At 31.0% G+C, this 22,371-nt stretch overlaps 1 protein-coding gene across 1 annotated transcript in view; it reads right to left on the bottom strand.

The window, feature by feature from the left end:
* Nucleotides 1-21,739, bottom strand: part of LOC132752354 (structural maintenance of chromosomes protein 2-like) — a 40,794-nt gene extending 19,055 nt beyond the window's left edge. The window contains exons 1-2 of the mRNA XM_060742667.1: nt 21,568-21,739; nt 520-963 (exon numbers count right to left, since the gene is read on the bottom strand). Coding sequence (XP_060598650.1) covers nt 520-921 — 402 coding nt within the window. The 5' untranslated portion in view covers nt 922-963; nt 21,568-21,739. The remainder of the gene's footprint in view (nt 1-519; nt 964-21,567) is intronic.
* Nucleotides 21,740-22,371: the final 632 nt, after the last annotated feature.

Below are 22,371 nucleotides of genomic sequence, written 5' to 3'. Positions count from 1 at the left end.
CTTAGTTTGTTTATAAAATCAGCTATATCTCGGAATGTTTTTATGACGTCAGTTTTTTTTTGGATTTTTTTAAAGTACATTTGTATCAATATCTCAGCCTATTTGATGATAGCAATATAATCTAGGATAATTTCGTGATGGATTATTTAATGACAAAAAACTCAAAGCCCAGACATTTTCATTTAATGATAGCTCGAAAAAAAAGCATCAGAAATGTACGATAAAATAAAAATATTCATGTTTTAACCTTTTCAGTACGACTTCAAAGCTACTGTGAAGATTTGCATCACACCACACCAAATAAGGTATTGTCTTGTCTAGTCTATACAATATTAAAAGTTGTACTAATATATTTGTGTTTAGTTTTGATGATTGATTTAATCATTTTTAAGTTAAACTTCAGCAGAATTTTATTACTTTTAATATGCGTAGATATTTATATTGCCAATATATACATTTATTTCAATTCTTCTTTATTGCCAAGGCAGGAATTTAAAAATTGCATTTCGAATGACTTACTTTATTTCGGTAATCCTTTAACCGACATATGTCTGCTTCCTTTGATACATCGGTTGGTGCTGGTGTTGCACTCCAGTCAAATTTTTTATTTAATCCGAAACATTTCAGGTTTCTAAGAAGACAAATAATAAGCGTTATGTCCAAATCTGACGAAGCTGGGACTTTACCACCCGCTGGAAATAACACGTCATATTGGACCTGGGTTATAACGCCGCGGCTTTTCAAATGTGTTATTGTTGACTTTTCTTGATTCAAGCACGCTGTGAACGTTATGGATTTAGATGTCAGGGACTGGTATAGTATATTTCTCAATACCAGGAGGCCACCATCAATGACTAGTATTTGTAACCGAAACAAAAATATACGGTTGTCTAGCGTCTGTTGTTGACCTCCGGTTGCCATTTGTTTTCTTCTTGATTTGTTACATCTGTGTTATAGCCACATCTGTAAATGATGAAACGTACAAGTTATTGTAAAAAATAAACAATTACATTAAACACTTATTATACATATAGTTATGCTTAGAATCGTTATCATAATATACAAATTTATGTCAGCAATGTCGATATTTTAAAATGGAATTGTTGACAGATTGTGTTTCTGTCAAATTATGCAGATTAAGAATTCATTATTCTAATTCTACAAAAACATAGATAGAATCTAAAAGAAAGGTAGAACAATATCTGCAAGTAAAATAAACAATCGTCATTAGTTTGTATCCACGATAATTTCTAAAGTAGCTGAGTATCAAACAAGACTAAATGACGACCAAGACTTTATAACGTTTATTTATCGGCGAAGACTCAGTGACATTTATTTTGCGGCCAAGACTTTTTGACATTTTTAGCGACCAATACTTTATGGTGTATATGATTAAAAAAAGCTTGAAAAAAGAGAAATATGTCTTCAGGTAGAGCAACCTTGGTCAACTTATATCTAATCAGATTTCGTCAATTATTAAGGAGGCTAATTAGATTATAATACATAACGAATACTTGACATTTAAGCATTGCATTTAAAAAAAGGTATTTCAAAAAAGACTCTACGCAAGGTCAATCATGGTTTGAATGAACTTGATATTGATCGAATTTGCAAAAATACAACTAAATAGACAACACCTTTATCAACGAGAACATCATCTGCTGTTGAATTCTCGCCCAGACAAGCTTCTTATTATGTTTCAGATGCATGGTGTCAAATTAAATGTAAGAACATTTGATGCGAAGTTACGAGATCTGAACGAACATTCATAAGCACATGCTTAACATCCTTTGTACTTACTCATTTTACACACAATCTAGAACTTATGATTCAGATGTATGCACTTGCAGAAACGTATAAGATTGTCGATAATTGCTTCATTATATATATTTGTATTCCACTTGTCCATTATTTCTCATGAACATACTCAATCTGCGTCTGCATTTAAAATGTAATTTTGTTATTACCTGCTTCCGATGATTATTCCGTAACTAGATTTTTTCCGTATATGTACAAATGACAAACGCTTAATGTACTTCAACTTTTTAAAAACATTACATTCCGTCACTTCCTGATCGATCAATGGCTTACGAGGCTTCTAAATACTGTGCGTTTAATAAGGTTTACACTATGCCATGCAATTTTAATTGATGTATTTAGAGAGAATATTAGTCTTGCTAACATTATTTCATTTATTGCAAGAGCCATTGTCTAGCAGGGGTTATGCTCGTCTTTTTCTTATTTCAAAAGTAAAATACATCAGAGGAAGAATATTATAGTGAGGACTTCTCTACAAAACATCATTTTTTTGTAACAAATACTTTTATTTTTCTACTCCACGGTCAAGGTCAATTAAAGGTCAAACTCATATCGGAATAATTCGGTTTTGTCATGTGTTCTCTGGTCGAAGTATGAATCTAATATGTGAGTAAATAACAAAATAAGGCCAATAAATAGCTTGACCTTGACAGTCAATGCCAATTCATTGCCATGATCATGTAAGTGTTCCTACAACGATATATCGTTATATCTCTGCTGGAATCACCACTTAGCATTTAATGTATGCTTCAATATATATGATGCCAAAAATTAATATCTAGTGGTTTTGGGGAAACTGTTCTCTTTTTTCACAATGAAACTTTTTTGTGTTAGAAATTGCATTTTTCTGTATGTTTCTTTTACACAGTAATTTGTCTATAAGAAATAGATGTAAGCTTTTAAGAAAATAGAAGACGCTCCTATCTAAAGTTAAGCTCGTTGTTTTCAAATTATTTTTTCTTTTTAATTTAAGCTATATTTATTTCAACTAAATTATTTTGGTTAAAAGAAGACAGTGTCTTTTAAGGGCTTGTTTATACACAAAAGAAAAAGAAGAATAGTCCGGCCATCTGGGTTCATTTTACCCTCACAATTTTGCATTTATACAAAATGAAAAATATATCCGGTCTATAAGTGATTTATTTATTTTTCTCATTTTTTATACTGGGAACAATTGTCCTTTCTGTGTTGATTTTGTTTATATATATATATATATGTGTGTGTGTGTGTCTGTATCTGTTTATGTTTGTAAGAATTATTTATTGATTTGTTTGTGTTTTGTTCACATTACCTTCCTTGAAGCATGTATTTTTTTTTCTTTTTCAAATATACGTTTTAGATGAATTGCAAGTTGCTAAAAATCCAATCCCTTTGGAAAGTTGGTTAGATGTCTTAGCGGGTTCAAAGAAAAAGAATTGAGTTATTTAAAATTTTAAGGGCCGAAAAAAATGCAATATTTACCTGTTTACAAGATTCAACGTAAAACGTAAAATGTTTTAGAAAATATACTGTGAAAATGGAATAGTGGGAATGTTTTCCTGAGTCTCCCAAGGGACAATCAATTCACGGGGAGTTGAATTTTTTTTTAAAAAAAATATTTGAATATTAAAATTCACAGCAAGACAGTATTGGATAAAAAAAAGGAATCTTTATTAATGTTTTTAGATTTTTAACAATTGAGGAAAAATACGAAGTAGATTAACCCCCTTTAAATATTTTACAGTCCAAATAACAGGTCAAACCATTTTTTTACAGTGAACTGTTTGATATCATTGACAGGTTATACATATGATTCAAAAAGATGACAGTAGTATTCTAAATGATCAACAGTTAAAATTAAAAGAAATTGAATATTTTATAGAACTCTTTTCAGCAAAAAGTCGTCATATGATCCAAATGATCATTTTTTACAATTTGTTGAAAATATAGAAGCACCGGTTTTAAGTTAACCGGAATCTAATCTATTAAAAGGCTATATAAGTTATGAAGAAGCAAGTAAATTCTACAAAATATGGCAAATGATAAAAGCCCGGGGACATCAGGCTTAAGTGCTGATTTTTATAAGGTATTCTGGAAAGATTTAGGTACTTTTGTGGTAAGAGGTTGTCGACAAAGATATGTTATATTTTTTATATTATGTGCTGAAGTTCTAGCTTTAAAAATAAGAAATGATAAGATTATTAAAAGAATAAACATCATAAATTGTCACAATTTGCAGAAGACAAAACAGTGATTTTAGATGGATCATGTGTGTCTTTAAATAAATCTTTGGAAATCTTGTCAGATTTTGCAAAACTATCGGGACTAAGGTTGTGTGGATAGGGTAAAAGAAATATTCTCAAAACAGTATAAAAACAAGATGGAAATTGTCTTGGAATCAACATCAATTTAAAATGTTAGGCATAAATTTTCATGTTGACTTAAGTTAAATAATAGATTTAAACTATAGCGGAAGAATAGAAAATATCCGAAAGGTTATTCAAAATTTGAAAAGAAGAAATCTCACACCAATATGTTAAGTTGCTGTCATAAGTTCTCGTTTGATTTCATCTCTAAATCATTTATTCATTTCACTACCAAACCCTTCTGAAGATGTTATCAGTGTATTAAATAAAATGTTTTATGTTTTTATTTGGCAAGGAAATGTTAAAATTAAGTCTTGCGTTATGGTAAAAACTAGAAATGTGTCCATATGACACGGATGCCCCCACACGCCACAGTTCTGTCAATCTTATGACTCTTTGTCAAATATTTTTTAGACTACATGTGCCACAAGTTGAAAACTAAAAACAACAAAGGGCCATAATTCTGTAAAATTTCGTCACAGCAAAATTCCTTTCCTTTACTACCAATCTAACACATTTAGGTTTTGTTCATCCCTGGAAGTGTAAGCAAAATCTGTCCCCATCCGGTTTTTAAGAAGGAGTTTGCGTTCACAAAAATTTCTTTTTATGTATTATAGTGAACAAATTAACAAAAAGGGCCATAATTCTGTTAAATTTAATCGCAGCAAAAATTTCCTTCTTTAATTCCATCTACACATAAAAGGTTGTTTCTTCCCTGTAAGGTAAAAGCAAAAATCTGTCATTCCGGTTTAAGAGGAGTTGCGTTTTACAAAATGTCTTTATGGTATATAGTGAAAAAATTAACAAAGGGCCAAAATTCTGTTAAATTTGATTGCAGCAAAAATTCTTCCTTTAGTGCCATCAACACATTAAGGTTATTCTTCCCTGTAAGTTAAAGCAATATCTGCCATCCGGTTTAAGAGGAGTTGCGTTCACAAAATTTCTACATAGTATATAATGAAAAAATCAACAAAGGGCCATAATTCTGTTAAATTTGGTCGCAGCAAAAAAATCCTTCCTTTACTGCCATCTACACATTAAGGTTGTTCATCCCTGTAAGTTTAAGCAAAATCTGTCATCCGGTTTAAGAGGAGTTGCGTTCACAAGATTTCGGGATGTACGGACAGACAGACGTACGGACGGACAGACGGACGGACAAGTGCAACGCTATATGCTCCCACTTTGTGGGGGCATAAAAACTATGCTGAGGGCAGCTTCAGGTGATAAATATTTCTGCCTTTATTATGTCATTAAAAATAACATGATTTAAAAAATAATCTCAAATGCTAGATGGAAAAGCATTCTTTACGACAAAATATATATGCAAACGTTTTTGTCACTGCGGAAACCATTACTTTGATAAATTTGCAAAAGAAACAAACAATTTTTGGAAGGACACTTTTACAGCCTTATCACGATATATAGAATTAAATCCAATTGAAAATCATTCTTTCGGAAAACACCCTTTATTTTATAACAATAACATATTCATTGGTTTAAAAAGCGTATATTTAAATCGTGGTTCGATGCTGGTGTTTATAACAGCGAACACCTAATAGCACCTGATGGAAAGTTTCAATCTTATAATGAATTTATTAATAGATACAATGTCAAATCTTATATCTTAATTTTCAACGGTATGATTTTATCAGTAAAGCAGTTTTAAATAAATACAATATAATGTATAATATCACACAGGAAAGCATTGGCCCAGACATACCGCTATACTTTAAAGAAATTATATCAGACATAAATTGAGCAAAATGTTTCTATGATATATTAGATAAAAACACATCAAAGCCATCAAGTATTGAAAAATGGACAAACAACCTTAATTTAGATTTTAGTGAAAATGAATGGAAAATTATATTTGAAATGCCTTTTAGAATTACAAAATGTGCCAAGTTGCAATGATTCCAAAAAAGAATTTTACACAGGATTATTGGAACCAATCATCTTTAATACAAAATTAAGTATAAAGAAAGTCCTTTTTGTTCTTTTTGTAGTAATGATGTTGAAAGCATTGAGTATCTATTTAGACTGTGTCCAATTGTCAAAACATTTATCAATGAATTTCTTAAAATAAATGAAGCACCTATTTATCTTTGGGTATAAAAGAAATGATGTTTGGCTATAATGCAAAGGATGGTCTATCTAACGCAAAAAAAAAAAAATTTTAGTATATGTATGTTTATCAGTGTAAAATGCTTGATCTTTCTTTATCAATGATTGCAGCCAAAAACTTTACAACACAAAAGCTCAGGACTGATAAAGAGGTAGCAATCATAAATAATAGATTACCGAAGTTTGAAAATGTTTGGAGGCTTTCTTAGAAAATTTATGTCTTTATTTAAAAAAAGAAAAATGTCAGCTGAGAAAATCGTATTTCTACACTAAAAAGTATTTTTTTAGGTTAAGTAATTGAGAAATAATTCACGCCAAAATAGCATGCATAGATTTTATATAATGTTGATGCTTATGGAACTATTTATAAAAATAAGGTTATGAGTGCAAGTGTGAATACATGTGTCGTCCTTGTATCTTTGTGTTTTTTATTGATGTTATTTATTGTGTGTTTTAATTTCTTTTCTTTTTGATTTTATTTTGTAATTTTTGTTTTTATTTCATTACATTGGTTTCACATCTGGTTCACCCGTTCATATGCATGAAAATAAATAATACAATTGGTTATGTGACGAAGCGAATAAATGTGGTTACCCCATGTGGGGCCTGAAATTTAAAAAAGGAATTGGATTGGATCCTGCAGAAAAATACAATATTTGTGATCTTGTAGTCAAATAAGGGAGTCGTATTTGAGCCTGCTGCGATTTATACAGGAAGTTTATCCTGAAGACAGATACAGGAAACAAAAATTATCCTGCAGCGTTAAACGTATGTGATACTGCAGCCTTAACTAAAAAAATTATATTAACCCCTGCAGTCTGACACAGGAATTATATGTGTCATCCTTCAATGATTACTACAGGAAAATAATTTGACCCTGCAGTCATAAACTATAAATGTATGTGATCATGCCACGTAACTATAGAGTATATATTAGACCCTGCAGTGAGATGCAGAAAATATAGGCGATCCTGCGGTGTTCAATACAAAAATTATATTGTATCTTGCAGTCGGATACTAGAAATGCTTAGAGCCTGCAGTCAGATAAAGAAAAGGTGTTTGATCCTACTACAAAAAATACACAGGGCATATATTGGATCCTGAAGTCAAATACAGAAAAATAAGTGATCCTGCAGCGTTCAATACAATAATTATATTGGATCCTGCAGACAAATACAAACAATATTAGTGATCCGGCAGTCAGGTACAGGAATCGTATTTGAGACTGCTGTGATAAATAAAGGATATATATCATGCAGACAGATACAAGAAACAAAAATTATCCTGCATCGTTCAATACAAGAATTATATTAGCTCCTGCAGGCAGATATTGAAAATGTTTTCGTGCTTTCAGTGAGATACATGATACGTATGGGACCCTGATGCGATAAATACAGGAACTGTATTGGATCCTGCAAACCAGATACAGGAAACACATTTGATTATGCTGCGTCAAAGAGAAGTAACGGTCCAATTTCAATAATTAGAGAATGATGAAAAATATAACGATACTATTCTAGTATAGATTTATCCTATATATAACTTATGTTTTAAAGTGATTGTACATAGCAGAAACTAAGCTAAGTTTAGAAATATAGCGGCAAACTACAAGCTGATCAACAGGAAAGTATGATTACTTTTATACTATCCAAAAAGGTACTCATTTGCCTATTACTTGAACCATCTTGTTCGGCTATTGTAATTTTGTAGGAAGTAAAGCTATAGTGTATGAAAGACAAAATTATGAAAGACAAAATACTACCCTGTTTACATTTTGCTACTTTTTTAACAATTATTTCACATCTTTCATATAAACTTTAATTTGACTCACAACACTACTTTATTTGGTATACTGTCCCATACCATGTATATTCGACGGTCATCCTCCATAAGCACAATGCTGAAAAATTATTTCTACATGGATATGCCAGCAAACATAGTTTTAGGGGACGGTTATATAGGAATCACTTTGTCCCTCTGTGATCCGCCCCGTTGTGTCAATTGAACGGCCTAACCTTAACATTGAGTCATAAATGTCATAAACTTTCAAGGTCAAATTATCGAATTTGTTTTAATTTTTTACTGTAATCGGCTAGAAATTTGTTATTTATGAATGGATTGTCTTCATATTTAGACACAATATCCTTTTAGATCAGACTTTTATCTGGACCAAATTAACTTCGATCTTTATTTTTAAATGACCTTGATATTGAAGGTGTACTTTGAATTTGAAGTGTTTTTGCTTTGATTGTCGTTAAAATGTTTCATAACTCTGACAGCTTAATGTTGACAAAACTATGCGTCTTATTCTCTCGGCAACTTTGTCTTGCCAATAATGGTAAAAGTGTCAAAAGATAATCTCCCATGGATCATCAATAACAAAATTATATAATATATACAATGTATATATCTCGCCGTAGCCTATTTCTCGATACGGTCAATATTTCGCTCTCGCTCTCTCTCGTATATACCTATACGTGCAAACACAGATATATATCTTTCAGTAGCTGTTACAATATTTAGCCATCTACTGAAAATGAAATATCAAACTTGAAAAATTCCTTCAAATTGCAAGGTCGGCATATTTAGTGCCAACGAAATCTCCAAATCAACCACGAATAAACATACATTTAACTGCTTGCCATTCATATAAAAGTAATCCGAGCCGGTTAAAACATTGGATTAAAACTGAATTATGTCTTTTCCTGACAATTTGACTATTTATGTCACTAAATTTGCAATTCAAACTCAATTTCATCACATTCTTTTTGTGTACATATTTCCACCATTATGTCACGTGCAATGAATTAACAAATGTTAACTTTTAATTTCTTTTGACAGGTGACATTCAATATGTGACAATTGTTATAATTATAATAACTAAAAGACGTGGGAAATAATTTTACGTATTGTCCTTTGATTATGTGTTACGAATCATCTCTTGAATAACATTTCTATTTAAGAAAAGTATAGTCTTGATTAGAAGTTCAATGTTTCATATGTTAAATTGTTAAAACAATCACTCTAATTAGTAACATGTCCGAGCTTGAAAGGGATATATCAATATATACAGTATACACAAATATGATAAAACATACTAATACCTGAAGAACTACATGAACTTATTTTCAATTTTAAAATCGTCTTTTGGAATAATTTCATTCACATTTAAATTCAGTTTAGTAATAGGTATTGAATAGGATTTACTAGTTATATGCCTGGCCACGCGCCCTTTATCTGTATATAAATCATATTATTTTTTCAGTTAAATGTTTGATTTTAAATATCAATTCGACTGTCCGTTGAGTCTTGAGTATACACATGAAATTCAAACATGTCTTGACTTTTTTATTTATAGATAAAACATACAAGCAAACACGTCAATCAATAAAGATATCATGTTTCTGTTTTCCTTAACTACAAGTAGTATTATGTAAATATTGTGATTTTAAGACGCTTATTTAATGTCAATTAAAAATTGATTAACTTTATCATTTAACCTATTTGCCCAATTGCTTGTTAAAACAAATGTTTTACATGTGTTTTTCGCTTCAACCGATCTAATTTATATATAGAAATAAAAGGAGAAAGTACGTCAATACAGATAGCAAATTTCTGTTTTGCTTCGTTATCACGATTGCATGGCCATTCAGAGTGAATGAAGAAAACGATTTAATGTTAATATGAACAGGTTTTGAAGTAATATAAAACAATTGTATTCTTATTGGCATTTCGTTTTTTCTCACATGAATATTTGTCGATTTTCAAAATCGTCGTTGAAGCATTTTGTTTTGTAAAGTTTATTCATGTACATGTATATCCCACTAAACATAACCAACATTCTATTCAATACACTATTTTATACTGACATGAATGATATTTGTAGAAAAATTATATTCCTTAACGGTACAAAGAAGAGATCGTAAGATTCAACGCGTTAATCATTTTAAGTTTAAGAAGCCTTATTTAAAAGATTAAATATGCAAAACGGTCAAAGCAAAAATTTCGTTATCACATTTACATTTAGCTTTTACTTGTCAGGTTAATTGTTGGTATTTAATATGTAAATCAAACATTGAACGATGTTAACGAAACTATTGCTGTGAAAACAAATCACATCGGACAATCATTTACAGAGCATTTGAGCGCACAAATAATTGAAAAACATGTTCAATGTAAATTGTTAGATTGGGTTAGTTAAGTAACAATGACGATACATAAACAATCGCATAATAAATCAAAAGTATTGTCCAACAACATTGACACAGCACTTCATTAACTTTCGTAAAGATCATTTGAGTAAACAATGACCAGTATATAACAATTTTATCGATATATTCGCTAACTTAACTCGTCAGTGAGGTGTGGTGTATTGGTGTAGATGTTGATCTCTGGTTCGATTCCCTACCAACAGTTCGTTATGCTTTTTTATTAATTACCAAGAATTAATTTGAAATTGTGTATCTAACCCTTGTTTTAAAATATCTTTTTAGTGGTGTTTTTATTCACAATTATATTTTTATTTTATAATAATTTTTATTGCAGTATCTTTCAACGTTCGCTTTGTGCTATTATTCTGTGTATATGCTTTAGTGCATACGCTATAAAGGCAGTTGTTAACATATTGCATAGATAGTACACTCAACAAAACGGTTTGCAATAGTTCTAGAGAATGGCAAATTTAAAGTTAAAAAAACACAAAAAAAAACATTAGACATGTTTTTCCTTGACAATGTTGTCTTCTTGACAAAGATTAACATTCAGTGAAGATGAAAATACTGTATCAGTTAAATAAGGTAAAACACATGGTATAGATAAATTTCAATTTATTACTTAAGGAAGTGTGTCTTCTTTAATCCAATGACAGTGTTTTGAAACAATTAGTTTGACAATTGTGCCCAAGGTTATCTTTAAAATGTTTATAATCACAGTAAACAACTCATCAAAGTAAACTTAAAACAATCTTGCCTTTAAATAGTATGAATCATTAAACCCGAGGCTATTATATTCCCAGTCAATGAAAATTCAACGACAATGCTATTGTATATTCAAATATATTACGTATGACCCTGAACGCTTCCTCTTAGTTCAATATACCGAAAACCTCTTGGCTCGTCACTCTGCGGCTGTCTACATCGTGACATCGTACTCCATAATCATGTTTCAAGCTATTATCAGACATTTTTATATTTCAGCCACACCCACAACTAATATTATACTTAACTTTCTGATTATACGCGAAATTAGGTCACCTGTGAAGTGTGACGTCAATTGGAATACCCGGGTAGATTATTTTAAGTATCGACTGTCCATTTTAAGTCAAGTAGACCGATTAATAAATAATAAAGCTGTTTTAAGATAAACTTGATTTGTATTTGTTGAAAATACTTTTAACTTTTATTGTTATATAGTACATTATTAATTTAAATGTTTAATTTTTTCATTTGGCTATTTTGAATGACAGTGATTTATATAAAATATCTGTATTTTTGTCGCGATTACCAATTGCTATAATTGGTATCGATAACTTTATTGAGTAATCGATGATTTATAATCAGCAGTATCTAAGCCAAATATTGGTTTCGTGATAACAGGCTAGTGTCATTTATAATTGATCATTGAATATATTGGCACATGTATGTTCTGGAAATAAAGAATATTTGAATATTTAAGAGAGTGTAAACTTAGTGATGCCATAAGTATAGTGACACTGTGGACACAGTGATTAGTGTATTGATTTGTTAGACTGTGGTGCACAGTATACCGTATTGCATTGGCTATTGATATAAAAAATTCTGAATAAATCACGTTATATAAAACAGTACAAATCTATCGATTTATACTCTGATTGATGAATCTTGACAAATTTGCATATTTCAAGGAAAGGGACACTTAATAATGTTATAGATTGAATTTTAAATTTCCTCCCTAATATTAATCTATTATCCCCCAAATTATTGGTTTAGCCAGAAGCCAGACCCAGGCGGAATCATGTAATAACTCTTTTACAGGCTAACGCTCAAAGAAGGGGTTTGTTACAGTATGTTTGCTAGTTTAAACGAAGATAGAATCAAGAAGACCTTTTTATGACGTAGCGCCGATTACCGCTTTTTAGGCTAACCTGGGTATGTGTTATAACTTGGTTACAGCGTTGTACCCTGCTGACCATAGTGATTTCATTACCCCATTTTTAAAGTCTGAGCAGCAAAATAAAAACGTATTGTTTGTTTGTATAAAGATTAAGCACTTTTGAAAATCAAGACAACAGCAAAACATAGTTTTGTTCAATGATTCTATCGGACCTTGAGAAATGTATTCTACTCTTTGACCTTTGGCTTCGATACTGATGAAACTTGGCACATATGTTGGCTGAATTATAACCTTTGTAACAACATGCTCAATCTTAAATTTCCTGGGGACAAAAAAGCCGTCAAAACACGTCTTTATAGGGGGAAAAGGTTAGATATTGTTTATAGCTTCGTGATATTGATATATAAGTATTCGATATAAACAACTATATTTTTGCAAATACATGTCACAGTCTGCTCACTTTGTTTTAATTATAAAATTTAAATGTATTCTTAATCCATGAAAGTACAGTAATCAAGCAAGTGAAGGCATAATGACGTAACGCATTTACTCTTTATAGACTAGACTGTTATCATGCGGTGTAATATGAATTAATTAAATGTACTTAAACTGATCAGATATTTGTGTTGACGTATACAAGTACATAAAGCAATCATGTGATTTCAAGAAGGTACAGTATTCATATATAATACTGCGGTTCCAATAAGAGAGAATATGATACTTCACTAGTCATAACTGCGTATGCATAAATCATATTCACCAAATAAATATGATTTACGCACGCGCAGTTAATTGTCTTTGCTGTATGGTTATTGAAAATGAGTCTGATTGAGATTGAGAAACTCCATTTCAGCCATCGAATATGATATTACACCCAGGTTTGAACTAATAAGTTTGCAGATATTTTTATTTCATATAAAATGTGCAGTGATCCTACGTTTTGTTTACAGCTTTTAATAAATGAATAATGTTTTATTTAAAGGCAAAATATTAATAAAAACCCTTGACACTGTTTTAAAAATCATTTTTATATATGTTTAAACAATAGGATATAAACATGAACATTTATAAAAAATACGGTCTGAATACAAGTGTAGTTTTTCTTAGAAAATTGTAAACCTTATCTATAACTCAATTTCCTTCTGTCTGTTGAGGTTTTAATTTAATTCAGTACTACTGGATTTTTGTTGCAATTAAACCCGTGCAATCATTGTCCTTTCCAATTGCATGAATTCGTATTTTGTATAAATGAAAACTTTAATGTAATCTTGTGCAATTTGGTAAAGTGCTTTTTTTATCATGAACTCAAAACATATTGTGCAGTATTCTTGAACTATCACATATTAAAAATATATTTAATTGAAGAAAAAAACATATTTTATCTGTTGTAATGGCGTTTAATGTAAATATTTAACAGTCGACTCATTTAACTGTCATTTTTAAGTATGTTATGTGGGGTGTAGGTGTTGCATATTACAATTTCTCTCTGGGACAAATTAAAGAATTTCCATTGTGGACTTTTCACTTTGTTTTTATTACTCTTGAGGTATATTCTCTTTAACAGATTATTATATAGAAACAGTTGTATTCCCTTTTACACATTACTATGAAAGAAACTTTTGCAATCCGTTTTTATAGTTTACTATACTAGAAAAGTGTGTATTTTCTTTAAAGCAGCCCAGCTCCAGATTAATGTTTATTTTCACTAACATTTTGAAAATGTTTTCAAAATTGAAATATTGTGAAGTGAACAAAGAAAATACTTTTCACATGCCAACAAAAGAAACAACCAATGTCAATTACCAAAAAAGAGGTCAAAATATGCAAAAGTCTAGCCCTTACTGCGTTATTAACGCAGTAGTAATATGGGGAGGATACTGCAAAATCGGTCATAACAAAAAATAATATTACTTTTATCTTAAATATCTATCTCTTTCGAAAAATATCAGTTCTTTTTTACTAAAGTTTATTTACCTGAAATACTTAAGCTCATCTGGAGACATGCACCTTAATGTCTTATCTATGCCGCCGTTGTGCCAGACAATCTTTAATTTGCGCTCAAATGTTCAAATAAACTAGATTATGTGTAGAACTCATACCGACAAAGTGCCAGCATAAAGAATATGTGACATTGAAATGTGACCTGGACCATTTTGTTTTGCATTATAAATACGTCGCTCCATTAAAGTGACAATATGACAATAATTATTAGTTTTATCTCCAGTTGAATTAGCTCTTTATTTAAAAATATCGACTGAGAATGACCGGTTATTGATAGTGACAAACACTGCCTCAAAGACTACCCCACTCTTTTCACCGTTAATTTGCAAGGTTATTGTTATAAATTCTCGTGAGTATTGTGGGTTACTGATTGTTTACCTTAAACAAAATAATAAATTGTAAACTATTGTCAAACTCTTAAGTCATTATAACTTTTTCCAATGCACTAACCATTCACATTTAGATAGGCTGAATCTAGTCATTAGTAGGTATCAGTCAGACCATTTTACCTCCTTTGCTTAGCAGTGGTTTAATAATTTATGATGTTGCACTTACACATTATCCCTCATGTACAGGCTCAATTAAACCGAGTCTGCAATTCTTATGTTATTTTGTTGTGATTAATGTTTCCGAGGGATCACTTTGTTTCCAGAATTTAATAATTTAAGTTAATTCTGGAGCACTAAAAACGTGTCTTGTCTCTTTACTTACCCCGCATGCTAATGCAACTACGAGAATTTGGAGAGCGCGCGGAAGAGATCACATGTCAGCGAAAAGCACCTAACCTAAACTCATGTTTAACTCCATTTTAATTACAATCGCCAACATCTCCATTATCATCATCATCATCATCATTATCACTCCCTCCATTAAATTTCTTATAAAAAAAATATCTTAACGCCAATAATTGTCAATATCTTCACTTTCATGGTCATCAGCATAAAAATCATGAGTAATCACCTTCATTTACACATTTTCAGAATTAATAAAATCATAACTTATATCATCATCATCATCATCAGCAGCATCATCGTCATAATCACCATCAACAACAACAACAACGACAACAATACAATTATAGAAACATTACCTCAGTCAATATTTATCATCGCTTCCTGAGTCACTATGATCACAATTTCTTCAATCATCAAAATGATAATCATCATCACATCTTCATCATCAACAAATTCATATCTATCATTATCATAATTGTCAATATTATTGGATTTATTACATAAATTACCATGTCCCTTATTGTGTATCTTTAGGGTAAAGGACGGGGCCGAATTTTTTGTTTAATTAAATGGATATAATTTTCAGATTCATATCGAAAAATTTTAATTAAATGTGATTATTTTGCTTGTAAACTGTTGTTTTTATCTGTATTCTGAAATGATGATGTAAGATAATGAAGTAATGATGATTTTATAATAATGAAGATAATGTTATGGCGATGATTGTCGTGAAAATTGTTCTGATGTGATTAGTATCGATAGTGATGATGGTGATGATGCATTTATGATGTTGTATTTACGCTGCTGATGATGATGTGATTAAAGCCCTTTAATTAGGTAGAAATGTTCTTTTTTTCTGTATTCTGAATGACGATCTATTCATGATGATGGTATAATATAAAAATGTAGTGATGATGATGATAAATATTATTATAATTATAATGATGCTTATGCTGCTGCTGGTGATGATGATGATTCTCGTTTGTGGCTATTCACCTGTCCTATTATTTATTGGATAGTTTCAAATTGGTTCAACCTACAACTGAGAGATTATGCTCCCTGCAATTCATATATCAGTCCTACGCATAAACCCAAGATTTCCAGTTTTCCCCAAAAATTTCCTATCTCTGACCAGTGATGAGAATTTAATTATAATTACATGGCTTGTCACAGTATCACTGATAGCAGCACCTTTGAATGTTTTATGACCCTATCATGTTTCAAGAATGTATCGTGTAAAAAGCTGGGGGATATAGAGAACATTTTAGAAATAAGGAAAACTTTATTTTCGTAAGCTACAATTTTTTATAAGAGTTAAAGACAAAAGAGATTAGATTACATTTAAAAAAGTTTTTAATCACTTACAACTCACAATGAAAATACTTGTGTAAATTAATTTCATATTAATTTCATATTATGCCTCAGTGATTTATATTATTTTCCTTTTTTGAGAGGAGGCAAAATAATGTTTAGTAATACTATTAATGGATTCAAAGCATTGTTTATGCTTATCATTCAATTTGGTACAAAAAAAGAAACGTAAAAAAGGTCGAAAAATATAAACAAAGAAGTATTTTAACTTCAATACAAAATCATTTTAACTATATACCAATTGCCAAAGAACAGGAAAAAAAGATAAATTTGATGACCTTTAAGTTATTTTAAAGAAACCATAAAGCTGGACTAATTAAATGCTGGACACAGGAAAGGAAAAACAAACTGTGACAAAAATCAGTTATGATAAGTTACAGATATATTTCTGTCTCGGTATATAGAATTTTTTGAAATCTGAATGAAATAAGGAAAACTCTGAGTATTTGCTAGATGCTAGAGTTATGAATCTTGTCACACATGATAAGGCACATATATTTGAAGTTAGAGGTAGATACCTTAAGAAATAAAGAAGTAAGTAAACAAAAATAATTTTTAGAAAAATAAAATGTATGTTCATACATAATTCTGGAAAATTGGTGCTACAGTTATAAACATTGTCACATATGATGTAGTTGATGATGAGAAACACATGTTTGAAGTCCTTAATTTGAAATAAAGACGTTAGAGTAAAAAATGTTATTTTAAGCAAAATTATAGGTTCAAGGGAATATAATTCTGGAAAGATTTTGCACCTTATCACATGATGTGGATGATGATAAGGAATATATGTTTGAAATTGATACCTTGAGAAATAAAAAAAAATACAGATAAAATAGTAACTGCATATAAACATTCATTTAAAGTATGGATGCTGACACCAACTTAGAAACCGAGGTGAGTAGGACAGCTCTCAAAATACTTTATATAGGCGAGCTAATAAGGAAAATATCACTTACCTGGTCATTTAATTAAGACTTTACGGTAAAAACATATATCTGTAAAGTTTACAGTAAACAGTTTGGTTTTTTTTGGAGGGGGGGGAGCAGGAGGGGGGTGTATTCGGTTACGTGAGTAACAGTGACACATAACTATGGAACTTTATTAAATTTTATAAATAAGATGATTATTACTTATAAAGTTATGTAACAACATAAAATTCATTTAATAGCTAACATTTATCTTGTGAAGTATATTTATAAATAATTGCTAAATTTCACAATTCAATCGGGCCGCAGACCAATTCAGAAAAAAACGTGGATAAAATGTGAAAAACTACATCTAAAGAAATTTGATCCCTCAATGTTAGGGCCATTAGATAAGAATACAGAGGACCAATTAATGATGACAAGACTCTCAACTTGGTGGACGTGTTAATGGGAGATATACAGTTAATAGTGATTTACTAGCTGATAAGCCCTTACTGAGATTCAGCAGGCTGGAAGGGTTTATGCGTAGGACTGATATTGCGAAGCAAAATAGCATACTTATCCAACAGTCATATTATGATAAAGGGTAAAAATCTCTCCAAAATTTAAATGTGGCGATTCGAGCAGAAGGTAAGGTAAAACTTAATAAATTACCTTGATCATCACACTTCACGGTAATAATTCGATTTACAGATGAAATGGGCGTTTTTCTCTATGAAATCCGGGAAAAACTGTGCAATCTCTGCCGACTTATTTGTCCCAGATATCACCCAATATAAACACAATCCTTCATTACACCTAATCACAGACAATATTGCAACATCTCTCTCACAGCCTAAATGTCGGGGTGTAAAAAATTCAGTCGTTTCAAACTTTCTACCCCAGACAAATGTGTTGACAAAAAATTACTATATCGCGCACGCAGTGGTCGGGAAGTGAACTTTATAGGTTTTACGGTGAAAAACAATGGTTAAGAAATAATTTAAATTGATGCATAAAACAGAGATATAAATTGTCCGACTATCTTTGCAAAAATAAGAGATTGTTAAAGAATGAAATATACTCATGAATTATATAGTATTTAAATGATGATGATATAAAAATGCACAATTTCATTTTCATGTTCTAAATAAGGCAGATGTAATAATATCAACTGTTAGCTTTATTATATCTAAATACATATTAAGCATGCTCAGTAACATGTCGGCGTCTCGATATAAGGATTTTAGGAGAATAAATTTACATCTTGTAGAGTATAAACCAGTTTATGTTATATCACTATATTGCGAAGTCAACTTGATAATTATCCCAACAACATAACAAAAATTAATAAATACAGAAAAGAGAACTAAGTGAAATATAAATGAATGAATGAATGAATGAATGAATGAATGAATGAATGAATACATTATTGATAACTTATTTAAATGATGCATTGATCATCATTTCTTACATACAGCCAGAAATTTACCATTGCTTTAAATATTGCTTTCTTTATAATAAAGCCATTATTATCGAGTTGATCTGGAAAATAAAGTAATTTGGAGTGTTTTTAAGCTATTGATTAATTTTAAACCACGTGCGTTTGGTGAAATTTGTCTTACAATTGTTGTTTAAAGAGAATTATACTGAATATCTGAAAGGGTAACTTGGTTACTTATAGAATTAATAAGCGTATGTTAAGCTACAAAACATATATAATTATTACCTAGTTCAGGAAGAGGACCTGCCAATAGTATTTAATTGAATGGCAATACTTCAATTGAGGGCCTTGTTATCGTTAAATTGGCCTCAATTTAATATTACACTTTTTGTCACATATAAGATCCATTGCTATAACAACCCGTAACATTTATTAAAATATGTAATTTTATCTAATTCATGTAAACAATAAAGTAGCAAAAGGGTAAGAAATCTTTCATAACTTTTCAAAACGAAATAGAACAAAATATATGTTTTAAGATTAAATCCAAGACAAGGAAACAGACAATTTCATGAAACTATTTAAAATCCATATAACACGATCAAAAATCATATGTTAATGGCCACTATTGGTTAAAATTGTAACCTTACTATAAAAATATATTCCTTGATTCCAACCAGATCAAAAAAGCAACAAAAGTATTTACAGGAAGAGACAGTCAATTGGTGGTTAGGCTATTGTGACAGACTTTTTGATCTAGTCACCAAAAAGCAATACGGTCATGACTAGTCACTAAGTAATTGTAACAATAAAGAACGTGTGAGGCAACATATATGACAAAGTTATCACCAATGTTACCAAATAATATATGCATAATTATGGATCATGTAGGCCTCCTTAATGACAGTCAATTTGTTAAATTACATCATACCTTGAAATATTTAGACCAAACACATTTTAGTTTAATAAAAATATCAACGAAAGCAACTTAAGTTGTCTAGTTATTGGTCGGAAACCGTTTTTACGTGTGATGTCAATGTGTCATTCACCCTTTAGTCAATAGGGGTTATCTACTGGCCAAGACACATGCACAAGTAAAATGTGAAGGAAAAGGGCTCATGAGTTGTTGAGATATTGATCAAAAAGCATTCTTGCCCATAAGGCCAATATGATCTTGTCCTCTGATCCCTTGACCCCCCAAAAAACACTTGAGGTCATTTTCTGACCAAAAGCATTGCATCTGTGAAGTTTGAAGGTCAAAGATTTATTGGTGGTCCAGTTATTGATAGCAAACTGTGTTTACATAAAATGTAAATGTGAACTTAACCTTTGACCCCCTGACCCCAAAATCAAAAGTGGTAATTTACTGCTCAGGACATATGCTACTATGCAGTTCGAGGGCCAAAGGCCCATGGGTTGTAATACTATTGATCGGGAACCTTTTTTACCTCCAAGGTCAATATGATCTGAACATTTGACCTCTTGACCCATGACCAATGCAGCTGTGCAATTTGAGGGCCAACAACCGTGGGTTGTGCCAACAACCCACGGGTTGTCAATTTATTTATCGGAAACCGTTTTTACCTACAAGGTCAATTTGACATTGACCATTGATCCCTTAACATAAAAATCAATAGGGCAATCCACATACGAAGTTTGAGCACCATCAGCAGTTGGGTTGTCTAGTTAATGATCGGAAACCATTTTTACTCACGGTCTTGCGAGATATCAATTGTCCAACACTGCTCATGGCAAAATATAAAGCCTCTGAAAGTTACTACATGACCCTCAATAGGGTTCATTAACTTGCCATGGCCAATGAACCTACGAAATTTGAGTGCCAATGGCCCGTAGCTTGTAAAGTCTACGAACTGACGATCAGATCAAACCGTCCGACAGTTAGGCAGACAAATGCAAATCAATATAACCCCATTCTTTGAAGGGGACCATGTGAAATTTATCTGACGATCTTCTTTTCAAACTTACTTCGGTAAGCGAAATAAATATAGTGAAAATGGGGCTCGAAAAAGGGCCGCACTGACTAATTTATTTCATACCACCATGAGATCATTTACACTATAAAGCTACATGGCAAAATTTAGAATGCTGCAGGCTCGTTTGGTTGAGCCTGTTCATGTAGATGACTGTGAAGTGAAAACCCCCTAGCTTCAACAGAATTCAACATTTAAGCACTTAAATGGTGAAATTTTGAAACATCCGCAAATGTGTTCATACGGCCGTTATCATGGAACTTTCAATAAGTGTCATTACATGAAAAGCTGAGTATGGTCCCTCAGTAAAAGAATACGTGTGACCTAAAAGAGAAAACAATGGGCGGCACTAAATGAAATGGAATTTTGACAGGGAAGCTTAAGTTATGAAGCCTGCATATCACAAATAAGACGTCAAAAGACGAATTTAAAAGGCAAGCCACACATCCTAATGGTGATAAAGGGATACAGAAACCACCCAAGTAGAAAATAAGCCAAATACAATAAGCTTATATTTCCACAAAATGTACACACAACAATAATGTCGTGCTGAACAATCTTCAAGGATCAATAATATAACATCTTTGATTAAATGTACGGGGAGAATAAAGTTTAAAGTCGTATTTTTATCATAAAATGTATAGTAAGTTAATTAACTTTTTGATAGTAACCGCATTTTTTTTTATTTTACAAATTATACATCAATTATTCTATGAAAGCAAAACAAATAATCTCTTTTACCTGATTCACTATTTTCTCTTGTCAGTGGAAATATCCTAATGTAAGGTGCTAATACTGCTGTAACAAATAACACATTTCACGACCTCCTGTATGATCTAAATAAAGTAATAAATAATTCTTATCATAAAATACTTATACATATCTTACCGATTTATATTTAAACTTGTACAATCACTGTATTTAATGAAACTGTCCCCCGGATCGAAATCTTATCGGTTAAACCATAAACATGATAAAGTAAATTTTAAATTATATTTTTATCCGTATCACGATTTCTAAGGTTGACAAATAGAACGCTAGGTTCTTTAAATAAATAAACTTTATTTCACTCACAGCATAGAGCTCACAGTGTAAACTCGTTTTGCTTGACTTGAAATCTGTATGATATATGTTAACGTCTGTTCGTGTATATGGGGGGATGTGGTGTGGGTGTGTGCTTTAAAAGATATACCATACTCAAATCAATAATAGAAAATATTGACAATTGCTATAAAGTATCTTTGTTAATATAAAATAAACATATTTTGACTTTACAAAAAGAAGATATGTTTTAGATAGGACTGTTATGTGTGTTAAAGGTAACCTGTATGCAAAATTGAAATAACATTTACCGTGTTGTTTATGAGTTATGGATATATTTCTAAACTAAAACTTTGCTATTACAAGGACCGTTTTTCAGAAATGAGGAAACTCTAAATAATCTATAATATCATCATTTTAAAAACATTTTCTTATTGCCCATGTAAAGAAACAAATAATAACATTCAAGTAACAAATTAAAGGGTAAAATGAATGTTTCTGAAC

Source organism: Ruditapes philippinarum, unplaced genomic scaffold (genome assembly GCF_026571515.1).
Source record: "Ruditapes philippinarum isolate M1 unplaced genomic scaffold, ASM2657151v2 ctg9306_1_1_1_1, whole genome shotgun sequence".
NCBI lineage: Eukaryota > Metazoa > Mollusca > Bivalvia > Venerida > Veneridae > Ruditapes > Ruditapes philippinarum.
Note: the sequence above shows the minus strand (reverse complement) of the source record. Positions and strands in the feature narration are given on the sequence as shown.